Consider the following 12450-nt stretch of genomic DNA (forward strand, 5'->3'; position numbering starts at 1 on the left):
AATTGTCTCTTATCAGAATGTTTTAATTCCACTGTGATTTACTAATTGTGTGATGTCAAGAAATTACTAAGCCTTAGTTTTCTAATCTGTTAACAAGACACTGATTATAGCCTGCTCCAGAGGCTTTGTATATAATGAAGTGGCTGCTTTTTTTTTTTAACAGGCATAGTGGACAGTGAGAGAGAGAGACAGAGAGAAAGGTCTTCCTTTGCAGTTGGTTCACCCTCCAATGGCCGCTGTGGCTGGTGCGCTGCGGATGGCACACTGTGCTGATCCGAAGGCAGGAGCCAGGTGCTTCTCCTGGTCTCCCATGGGGTGCAGGGCCCAAGCACTTGGGCCATCCTCCACTGCACTCCCGGGCCACAGCAGAGAGCTGGCCTGGAAGAGGGGCAACCAGGACAGAATTTGGCGCCCTGACCGGGACTAGAACCCGGTGTGCCGGCGCCGCAAGGCGGAGGATTAGCCTATTGAGCCGCGGCGCCAGCTGAAGTGGCTGCTATTAAAACATGCTTAGTGGGTTTCATTTTTGTAAATGGCTGTATAAATATAAACATGTGTAAATGTCATGTTATTTGGTATATGGAGGGTTATAAATGCTTTACTGATTTATACTATAATCATATACCCTTCTTCCTCACTTCATGATTGTTTTCATGAATCCCATGTTGTCTGATATTAATGTCCCTGTTTTCAAGGAAAATAGTACATATATGTATAGTATCTACACAGGAAATGAATATGCAAAATGTTTAAAATAGTTAAACTAAAATACCTATATATATAATTTAAAAAACATGTTCAGTGGAATAGTAGTTCCATGAGATGATTTAGGAAGAAAAGGAAGGTATCCCATGCATATTAGATAAAAGTCTATACCAATATATCTATTTCGGAGATTACTAAGGTTTATGCTGTTTTTGAAAACGTTGTAAGAGGCTTAATTTAATGTAATAAAGTACTTGCTTTATTTAAATATAGACTATACTCCCTTTCCTATTAATTTCATATGGAATTCCTAGAAATACTTATTTAAAAATTAGGTGATACTTTATGTAAGAGGTTCACCTCAATGAGAGGCAACTGATAAACACTCAGTAGTATTGAAATAGATTGAAGTAAATGAAGTAGGTGGTAAGGCCGCCTTCTGTCTGTGGAAAGGGAAGTATACGTGTGATCTGCAAAGACTGCGACTCATTTTCTTCTTCTTTTCCTCCTCCTCCTCCGTTTTCCTTCATTTATTCCCCTCCCTCCTCCCTTCCCCTTCTGACTGATTGTGACTGAGAGGCGTATGTGTGGGAAAGGATCAAGACAAGAAATCGTTACTTTCTGGGAGACATTTTTGTTCGTGCCCTTATGAATAGTTATCAAAACAAACACATTTGACTTTCACATTATGATATCGCTATATTCTTAATTTATAAAGTGCTAAATTTACAAGAGTTGCTAAGTAATTTATATTTAATTCTGTTAAGTGGCAGAAATCACTTAGAGTGAAAGTCTTCATGGCATATGGTCAATCTGCGATATGAAAAGTCACATTAATTATTAGTATGAAAATGGTTGCAAATGCAGAAACCATACACTTTCATAAACAATGAACTTTATTAAGCACAACATATTTTCATATCTTTTCCCACTCTGTTCATGCAGACAAATGTTGTAGAATAAATAAGACTTAAGCTCCCAGAGGGAAATCACAATTAAAGTAATCAGGAAAACTTCAGCATCGTATAACGTCACTGATAATATTTTGGGTGAATTTGCCGCTCATGAAAAAAATCTGTCTAGGCAATTGTTTTCACTGGATGTGCTTTGCTTCTATGAAATACAATAAAGAAATCTGTTTTGTTATTGAGCCTCCAGAAATCCTGCCTCTCAAAGTCCAGACAACTTCAGATTCTTCCTAAAAGGAAGCTACTTACGGTTGTGAGTAAGGTGACTTCCTGCAGGTTGCAAATGCAAATTCATACAAAATTACATCTTATCTTACCATATTGTTTCATTACGTTAGTGAGTCATATTTGGAAAGATAGTTGGGCAACAGTTAAAATAAAATGTATTATCAAACCAATAATTGTGATCAATATTTCAAAAAAACTTTAGATATTTATCATAATACTTAAAGCTATCTCACAGCAAAAACACTGAAATAAAATATGATCTCCAAACCTGTAATTCATCACTGGATTTGCAGCAAATGGAGTTAATTTCTGATTAACGCCCGATCCTGTACATTTAGCATCTGCCTTAACTCTATTCTAGATTTAACAAAAAGTCCTAAATTCCAAATCTTTATTTTGGGTGCCATCTGAGCTATAATTTAATATTCATCTAAAGCTCTCAGTTTGTTAAAAAATCTTTAGAGTAAAAACATGTTGGGGCCGGCGCTGCGGTGCAACAGGTTAAAGCCCTGGCCTGAAGTGCTGGCATCCCATATGGGCACCAGCTTGAGACCCGGCTGCTCGATTTTCAATCCAGCTCTCTGCTATGGCCTGGGAAAGCAGTAGAAGATGGCTCAAGTCCTTGAGCCCCTGCACCTGTGTGCGAGACCTGGAAGAAGCTCCTGGCTCCTGGCTTTGGATCAGTGCAGCTCCGGCCATTGCGGCCAATTGGGGAGTGAACCACTGGATGAAAGACCTCTCTCTCTCTCTCTCTCTCTCTCTCTCTGCCTCTCCTCTCTCTGTGTAACTCTGACTCTCAAATAAATAAATCTTTTTTAAAAAATGTTGTTTTCTTTGGAGGTAGAGTCTTAGGATCATACCTGCTAGGTTAAATCTCTCGTTCAGAATTCCTTCCTTTATCTCAGTAACTATCAGTGGAAGAGAATTTGCCTAATGTTAATTTGTAAACAAGGCTATGATTTATGTTACAATCTTATATACTCCTCCAATTCTGAAGTACAAAGCACATTTATGCAGGATTTTAGCAACAGAGCTGTACATGCAGGCAAAAGGCCCAATTTTCTCAAGAAAATCATTTTTTCAACAAGACTAATAGTGATATTAGTAATTAATAGTAATATTAGTAATTAATAGTAATATTATTAATAGACAGTAGTGAGTTCCTTTGTAACAGTTCCCTAACTGAAAAGATTGACTTCTCCAGAGAGCTTTCTCACATCTTCCTCAGGTAGGTTGCGATGGAACTTGTTTTACCATGTCTTCTGATCTATGCTTTGCGAGTGGGGTTTCCGTCCCAAAGATTTTCCTCAGGGCAGCCTTCATCTCCTTGTTCCTCAGGCTGTAAATGAGAGGATTGCAAAGAGGCGTTATCACAGAATAAAACAAGGTCACAATGTTTTGCACTTCCACTGGCTGTCTTGATCCAGGGCTAACATACATTACCATAATAGAGCCAAAAAACAGGACACCACAGACAGACGAGAGGCACCAGTGGAGAAAGCCTCCGTTTGCTTGCTGCTGAGGGCGACCTCGGCACGGCCAGAATCTAATTCTGGCACTGGAGCATAGAACAGAGGATAAAGAGAAAAATGCCAGCCATGAAGATAATGTTGAAAGTAGAGTGAATGAACTGAGTGTGGTGTCTTCAGAACAGGACGGCATCAGCCGGGGGACAGGATCACATAGGAGATGGTTTATGATATTTGGGCCACAAGAGGGCAACTGTGAAATGAGAACAACAGGAGTTATGAAGAGGATGAAACCAGAAGACCAGCCAAAGATGACAAGGTTAGTGCACAACTGTCTGGTCATGATGTGTGGATAGTGCAGAGGGTGGCAGACGGCAAGGTACCTGTCAATGGCCATGATGCAAAGGTAGAAGCCCACATCACAACCAAAGGAGAAGAAGTAGCACTGTGCAAAGCAACTCACGAAGGAGATGGCCTTGCTTGTGGAGAGGAAGTTGGCCAACATGTTCAGGACAGTTGTAGTGATGTAACATATTTCCAGGAGAGAGAAGTTCCCCAAGAGGATGTACCCAGGAGTGTGAAGGCGCTGGTCCCATTGCACAGCACAGGCCATGGCTGTATTTCCCACCAGGGTCAGAACGTAGGCTACTGAGAAGAGTCCAAAGAAGAGGAGCTGCATTTCTGGGCGTGAGGGAAAGCCCATGAGGATAGAGTAGCTGATGGAGTGGATGTTTTCTCTGCTGGACACGTTCATTAGTCTGGAAGACAAGAAGATGACACTGTTTTTTTGCAGTTTAATGGAAAATGTTGATATTTTCCCCCTGGAAACACCAGATTCCTTTACCTTTTTTTTTTTTTTTTTTGAGAAAATAGCAGACAGTGAGTTTTATGTGAACAAGACTGATTTCTAGTTTTCTCCTGAAGAGCATGACCTCATTTTAAAAGTAAGACACAAATAATAATACAAATAAGGAATGTAATGTAATTTGGGGAAAAACATTAGATGAGGTCAGGATACAGGAATACATTTAAGAGTCCAAACTTTATCATTTTGTAAGTTACTTTACCTCTAGCTGTGCATTTCCTCATCTCTTTGCCATGTGTGAGGGGTCTTCCAAAAGCTAATGAAAAATGTGTATTATGAAAAAAACTGCATGAATTTCCCATTAAAATAATTCAACGTTTCCATGCGCTAAAGTTCCCAAGTGTAAGAAATGCTCTTTCTCTAGCTGGTCTACTGCACTATGAAGAAGAATCTTACACTTTTGCACCTTAAATTCTGAAGATTCTGATACACTCTTGTGTGAAGTTGAGGTCTGGATACGCAACTTAGGGAAACTGACCTTCCAGAGACAAATTGCTCTGAGTTATTAGACTGTTTGCTGTAGTCAGACTTGGACAATTTTGCTGCAAAAATTTTCAAAATAGACAAAAATTTTGATTTGTGTATGTGTAGTTACCATATTGCTTTATCCATAACATTTTTGTGCTTGAATTTTTTGGTCTCCTTTTTTATTTGTAACACTTGTGCTCTCTTATACTCATCCTAGGGATTTTCTGTTGAGACAATCTTGAGACATGGGATATCTTGCTTTACTTCCTCCTGCTAATCCTCCCAAATTGTTATTGAAATGAAGTTTAACTTTATAGTTTGCTTTCTTAGGACCCAATTGTTAGCTATCACATTTGGTGCCTAAAGTAGGATTTCTGTTTATATATTCTTACTGCCTATGGGACTAGGTAGATTGTTGAAATCTAAATGCAATGTGGTGTGTCAATCTATTTGCTTCTATAATCAATCGCTTTATAATATGTGGAAAAGTAGTTGACACCATAGATTGTTGAATTATGAGTATGTGTGCTTGTATGTGTGTGTGTGTGTGTATGTGTTTTACCCTGGTAGATATAGATTTTATCTTGATCTGTTGTGATTGTATAGTGTGCTTGAAACAAAAAGCTTATTCAGGTTTGTTATTCTGAACAACTCTATGAATTGTCTGGTGAGGTTATTATATAGTATATCTGAGAAAGAATAAGTATTACGTTGCCTGGAGACAGCAAATTCTGATGGCCATTCCTAGACAACATATACATATATTGAGTACAATATTCATTATCAGCAAATGAGAAAGTAGAGACCATTGACCTTAATAAGTTAAAAAAAATTCTTACCTGTGGGATGCTTATAAATTATTCTATAGTGCTCTCTTATTGAAGGGAACATTCTGCTTATAAGTTCGAAATCCTGATTATTTCTTCAAAACTCATTAAACTGAATTTTTAAAACTCATGTAATTTTTTTGTAGCTTGAAAATAGGTTTAATTGTGTGTGTGTGTGGTGTTGGGGGTTTAGAATGTAGAAGGAACATTTTGGAGTTCTCTTGCGAACCAGAACATTCCACAGGTGATTCATTGATTTAAAGGCAGTAACCCTTTACAGTTTGACCTGTGTCCTAATTCCAAGGATCCCATGCTCAGCTATCTTGGTTATATTCTCTGTCAGTGGGATCCTAGTAGTCATACCAAATCAAAAATAATACTCACCTTGTTGGAGTCTTCTGTTGCAGTATTTCTTGTGGATACTGACGGTATGGAGTCATAATTCAAAGAAGATTCTATAATTGCAACCAGCAAAAAGCATAGAGCTGTTGCATGGGTTTGCCAACTTAGAAGGGTTGTTTCACATAAAACCGAGGCATACTTAGTGAAACTTATAGCAATATTTGGGCTGGGAAATAATGCATCAAAGTAGGGTAAGATAATTTTCATGTTTTCTCTGTTGAATAAGCAGTGAAGTTCATTATAATATTTATATAAATCTACCTCCATAAATTTATCAGCTACACATTTTCACACAAAATCCTTAAATTTCTTTGTAAGTAATATTGATTAATGTTTTAAAGGGTTAAGGAAACTAGATAAATAGCTTTCCCAAAACTCAATGAAATGGGAAGAAAATCTGCAGTTTCAATAATCTTTGTCTGAATTTTATTTGAATAGATATTTACATACTAAGAGCACAAAGCAATCACTTGCCAGTAGGTCCATTTATGTATGACACTTAGCACTTATGGCTATGTGGTATGTAAGGTTTCAGCTTACTCCTTGGCTATGTGCCAAGAAGAAAATTCAGAGAGGAAAAATAAAATATTACCCCATAGGGTAAGAAGAATATGAGGGGCTTCTGGAGAATTGTATGATTTAATGTGCAATTTGCCATTAGTTTCAAAAGGTGAATTTTAAAAGGCTTTCTGCCTGCTCCAAATCTCATATTGATAGTAAATATGAAAGCCCAGATGAAAGGTATTGTTTCTGGTTTTTTTTTTTTTTTGGCATCATGGCCTTTTGATATTTGGGGTCCTCTCCCCTGATATTTTAAAATATTTATCCAATAGATGAAATAGTTTTGAAATTTTATTTAATCACAATGAAATCCCAAGCCCTTCCATTCCCTGAGGAAAAGTGAACTTAGAGAACTTGTCCCTACTTCCTGCCATGCTTCAAGTAAAGAGGCATGGCTAAAGGTTCCTGGGGAATAATTAAATAGTACTAGAGCGACAACAGAAAGATCTACCATCAGAGTCTCCATTTGTATTGTGAAGAAAGAGAAAAACATACGTCACAGACCAATACCAGTTCTCAAATTTGTTGTTTAGAGACACGTTGGTTGTATTATGATAGCCATTAAAATGGCACTTTAAGTGCTAAAACTGGTAGAATGTTATTTGACAAACATACGGAGTACTTAACTAAAGTGGGTGAAGAAGGCAGAAAAAGTCTCCCCTGTACAGAGCAATTCAACAGAATTCAGAGTTTGTGGTGGGAGGGAGGCAGGAGCAGCATAAACCGAGCAGCATCAGTGAGTGAGTGAGTGAGTGAGTTGTTTATTCTTTTCACTTGAGAAAGATGAATGTGGATGCGGTGAGGGTGCAACAAACGTTCTGAAATGTCCTCACCCTTCTTTAAGTAAGCGTTCTCTTAGAGGGCCTAGAAAACAGGCACAGGGGTTTTGAACAAGAATGATATGGTATTATATATGCTTATTTTTCTGTAATCTAAAATTTATTTCTAGGTAAACACAATAAGGTTTATGGCCCCTTTTGTGTGATAATATATACAACAAAGCACCAGGACAGTCAAGGGACTACCACATATATATCAATAACATTCCTAAGCAGCCTTAGCTTTTTGAAAATTTATTTATTCATTTGAAATTCAGAGTTACACACAGAGAGAAGGAGAGGCAGAGAAAGAGAGAGAGAGAGAGAGAGAGAGAGGTCTTCTATCTGCTGGTTCACTCCCCAATTGGCTGCAACAGTTGGAGCCGCATCCCACGTGGGTACAGGGGCCCAAGCACTTGGGCCATCTTCCACTGCTTCCCCAGGCCATAGCAGAGAGCTGGATTGGAAGCGAAGCAGATGGTACTAGAGCCAGAGCCCATATGGGATGCCAGCACTGTAGGTGGCAGCTTTAGTTGCTACACCACAGAGCCTGCCCCTAGATTTGATTTAAAGTCAGCTTAGTGTTTTATGTTTCAAGAGTATAGGATAGCTCTAGTGAACAATATATTTAGAATGAAGATAGCTTTTAGATGTTACTAGATATTTTTAAAGATTTGTTTATTTATTTAAGAGATAGAATTACAGAGAGAGAGAGAGAGAGAGAGAGAGAGAGAGTGAAACAGAGAAAAGTCTTCCAATCTGATAGTTTACTCCTCAAATGGCCACAACAGCCAGAGCTGGGCTGATCCAAAGCCAGGAGCCAGGAGCTGCTTCAAGGTCTCCCAGGAAGTTACAGGGGCCCAAGCACTTGGGCCATCTTTTCCTGCTTTGCTGGGGCATAGCAGAGAGCTGGATCAGAAGAGGAGCAGCTGGGACTCGAACCAGAGCCCATATGGGATGTTGCTGCAGCAGGAGAAGGCTTAGCCCACTATACCACAGCACCAGCCTCTTGTTGGTAAATTTTTATGCTCATCTTCACTCTGGTTAGCCTAACAGTCATTTTTTAGGGCTTGTTTCTTAAATAATCTTGTCACTAAATCTCTATACTTTATGAACAACCTGATTCAATGAACAAATATTTGAATGTTAGATTCAGGAGAGAGAAGATTAATATTTCACCTCAGGGTGCTGTAAGCCACTCTGATCAAAGTCCTAGGGAGTCTATCATAGCAAGAATCTCCCATAAGGGCTGAGCATCAGGTTTTATTCTAGCTAATTGAATAAATGTGCGATCATCTCATGCTGCTGGAGCTGGACAAGTCTTGGGCAAGTTGATATTTGTAGCGAGGAGGAAGGAGGACGAGTTTCAGAGCTGCCCTTCTTCAGCCAGGCGTACTGGGGATCTTCTCCCTGCAGTCTTCGAATTTTGTGTGTGTTGGTCCCCAGCCACAAGGGGGCAAGATAATCCTCATCAGCTCATTCAGACTGGCTTAGCGTGTACATTCAGTCTGCTCATGCTGCATACACTGATGCTGGGAGCCAGGTAGAGCAAATATCACCCAGAATTACATCACCTACTAGGTTTCTCCTGTAACTTACCCCTCTTTCAGTGTTGACTCCACGATATTTTAACTTTGCTTAGCAAGAGCCCATAGAGTATTATTTACAGTCACTGTATCTCAAAGCCATTACACACCTACTGATTTCCTGCTATTTCAATGGCTCTCTGGCTTCCTTCAACTGAACTTCCGGTATTACAATAGTCTGTGTACCCCCAAATCAATCTCAATCCTTTTACTTTTAGTCTAAGGCCAAAATTAGCCAAGAAATTATTCCAATGAAACCACTTCTTTTCAACAAGAAAGTCAGTCTTCCTAAAAAAAAGTTGTTTTCCCTAGAATTTTCAACATATTTCTACACTTGAAATTTAGAATCTGCATGCTTTTCCTATTATTCTTTAGTTCTTCCTGCACTTTTCTCTGCTTTCTTTCTTCTTACACTCGTCTCTGTGATGTAGTATAACAATTGTTGGCATGGCAACCGACACCGTGACATCTCCAGCCAGCTATTTGTCTTCTACTTAGTAAACTTCAGTAGGTAGCTGGCTCCAGACAGTAAAACCAGGAGTGGACTTGTGCCAAGTAGCCTGAAGGTGCTAGGAAAATATTGAGCTCATTTATTGCCAGGTAAGATCAAATATTTTAGTGCAATGGCAAATAATCAAATAAAAACAACAAACCCTTTCTTTGGGATCAGGAAGACATTGGTCAGCTAAGAGCTCCTGATGGAGGCTAACTTGTGACCACTGGGCGGAAGCTAGCACTGAAATCAGCTGGAAAGAAGTAGTTGCCCATGTGGCCCAAGTCCTCTTTTCAGGTCGAAATGGCTTTGGAAGCCTGCAGGCTTGGTGGTGGGTGCTGCCTCCCTCGAGCAGTACCGCTCAGCACACGTGGACTGCCCTTTCACTCACCGTCCCTTGGGTAACATGTGTAACTCATACACATTTCGGATTTTCTTCTGTGATTTAGAGGAGGAAAAGAGACTCACTGTGTGTACTGTGCCGTTAATACTAATGAAGAACCAAAGTGACTCCATTTTAAAACAAACAAAAAAAAGCAGCCTCCCTTTCCCATAGCAGACCTGGGTCCGTGTAAAAGCAGGCATTCAGGCATTCGGGTGATATCAAAGCTTACCAGGGACAGCTAGCTCGGTGGACCAAGGACAGCACAGTAGAGATTGCTAAACAAAGTAACTCCCTGTGCCCAGAGCTTCCATGCTGTATGTAACTCTTTTTTCCTGCTGATGTGGCTCTTTTTTGCTTTAAAAACTCTCCCTAACAAAGACCGGGGCCTCACTCCTTCCTCTGCTGTGCCGGTTGGTTGGATGCGGTCCCTGTCGCGGCTTGTACTCCCAAATAAACCTTGCTTTTGCAGTTCGGTGTGATCGACTTTCTGGAGGTCTCTGCGGGAATCTAAGCGATCTGGGCACAACACTAACCTGAGAGCAGTAATTCACAATCTTTAGAGATTAGGTTTGATTGTTACAATTCTGCTGCTGTTCTCTGCCAATATGTTATAGCAAATAGCTACTTCACAGTGAGAGTAAACTTGAGACCTATATATTTGAGACTGCTTTGAGAGTCTCACCTACCTTTGAGGACACTTTTCATAGTTTTTCTCAAGTCAGTGTTGACTTACTCCTTAAATCAATGTATTTGGAGCAGTGATAAAATTTTGATATATTAACCTAATTGCCTAAGTTTGGTGAATGGCAGGGCAGGGGTGGGGGGGGTCCAGCTTTTTGAAAAAAAAAAAAAAAACAAACAACAACAACTTTTACATTGACTCCTTGGGTAGTGTTGAGAAGCTCACGGATGAGAAACTATTACTCAACAGAATGAAAAACATGTGAGGAATATCCAAGAAATTGGCTGATTCAGTTTGTCATTGTCCATAGTATGTAAACAGTGAATCTTTGAAATTGTTTTTGCCAACTTCAAAGTGTATATTTATTGGAAAAATTAAAGCCAGCTGAAAGCGTTAGATATTTCTATTTGCTTATGTCATGGAGTGTTGGGCTGTGGGATGATTTCTGGCTGACTTGACAGTTCCATCAAAAGAAGAGATCATTTTTGAATTTTCATTTACAATCAGGTGTAGCCTTATTGTTCCCCAAAGAATAGTAAAGGTGTCAAAGTAGAGTCGGTCCTTTCTTCTCTAGAATTGTGTGTTCTGTAAGATTCCCAGGGAGTAAGTCATAGAAGGTGTTCTCACAATAGCTGAAATAGAGCTTTCCATTGGTTTCCCTCTGCATACATTGAAGAAGATCTCATTCTTTGCTCATCACAGACTGTGGCTGTAAACTTTGTTAGAGGCATTTGTATTGCATCTTATGTGGAGCACAAATGAACATCAGTTCAAGAAATTTAATTGACATTCAGTTTTATTGAATGTCTACCAAATGCCAACCATTATTTCATATCTTGGGGATTCCTGTATAAACTCCACAAACTTCTACCTTTATTCTATTCGAAGAAGAAGAAAATAAATAACTTAAATTAAATAACAATATAGGAGCCAGCACTGTGGCGCAGCAGGTTAATGTCCTGGTCTGAAGCACCGGCATCCCTGTTCAAGACCCAGCTGCTCCACTTCCTATCTAGCTCTCTGCTATGGCTTGGGAAAGCAGTGGAAGATGACCCAAGTCCTTGGGCCCCTGCACCAGTGTGGGAGACCTGGAAGAAGCTCCTGGCTCCAGATCGGCACAGCTCCTGCCGTTGTGGCCAACTGGGGAGTGAACCAGCGGATAGAAGACCTCTCTCGCGCTCTCTCTGATTCTCCTCTCTCTGTGTAACTCTGACTTTCAAATAAATAAAAATATCTTTAAAAAATAACAATATAGCAGATTGAAAACAATGTGGGAACAATTAAGCATGAAGCAGAGATGGATTTTAGAGTGGCAGGTTTTGATTTTAAATTGATAGAGACTGCCCCACAGAGAACAAGGTATTTAAGCAATATTTTGAGTGAGAGAACTTGAAAATACACTTGACTTAGTGCATTTTTATGGATAAAAAAATCCTTCATTTCACATTTGCTATAACTTCACCATTTTCATGCAGTTCTATTTTATCATAAATTGAGTATAGGTGTTTATATACGGATTGATGTCTGGAATCTCATGTTGCAATTTGTGCCCATTGTACCAGTAACACATTCTCTTATTGTAGCCTTCTAGTAGATCTTAACATCTGCTAAGATAAATCCTCTCTATTCATTTCTCCACAAACATTTTTGGGTAGCCTTGGACCTTTAATTGTTCATATAAACTTAAAATCCACTTGTCAATTTGCAAAGCAATGGTTGCTGGCATTTTGATTGGGACAGTTTTGGATGGGAAGGATTCTTATAATCTGCTTAGTGATTTTTTACAATCCATAGTCTTGGCACAAAACCTCCACTAAATTATAAAATAAAGTATTATAGTTTTCTATGTTGAAGTCTCATGATTTTTGTTAGACTGACTCCTAAAGATTTTAAAAAAGGTTTATTTATTTGAAAGGCAGAGTTTTACACACACACACACACACACACACACACACACAGGTCTTCCATCCTCTGGTTCACTCTTCAGATGGCT

General features: G+C 39.3%; 1 protein-coding gene across 1 annotated transcript; it reads right to left on the minus strand.

Moving 5' to 3' along the window:
- Positions 1-3125: 3125 nt before the first annotated feature.
- Positions 3126-4124, minus strand: LOC100348419 (olfactory receptor 11G2-like). The gene has a single exon (XM_089311017.1). It carries the CDS (start codon positions 4122-4124, stop codon positions 3126-3128), a length of 999 nt encoding a protein of 332 aa, XP_089167143.1.
- Positions 4125-12450: the final 8326 nt, after the last annotated feature.

The sequence above is a fragment of the Oryctolagus cuniculus genome, chromosome 12 (assembly GCF_051225735.1).
Source record: "Oryctolagus cuniculus isolate XC-2025 breed Fujian yellow rabbit chromosome 12, ASM5122573v1, whole genome shotgun sequence".
NCBI lineage: Eukaryota > Metazoa > Chordata > Mammalia > Lagomorpha > Leporidae > Oryctolagus > Oryctolagus cuniculus.

What these genes read in the sequence shown, in the direction of transcription:
- LOC100348419 (XM_089311017.1), bottom strand. Translation starts at nt 4,124, where the DNA reads ATGAACGTGTCCAGCAGAGAAAACATCCACTCCATCAGCTACTCTATC.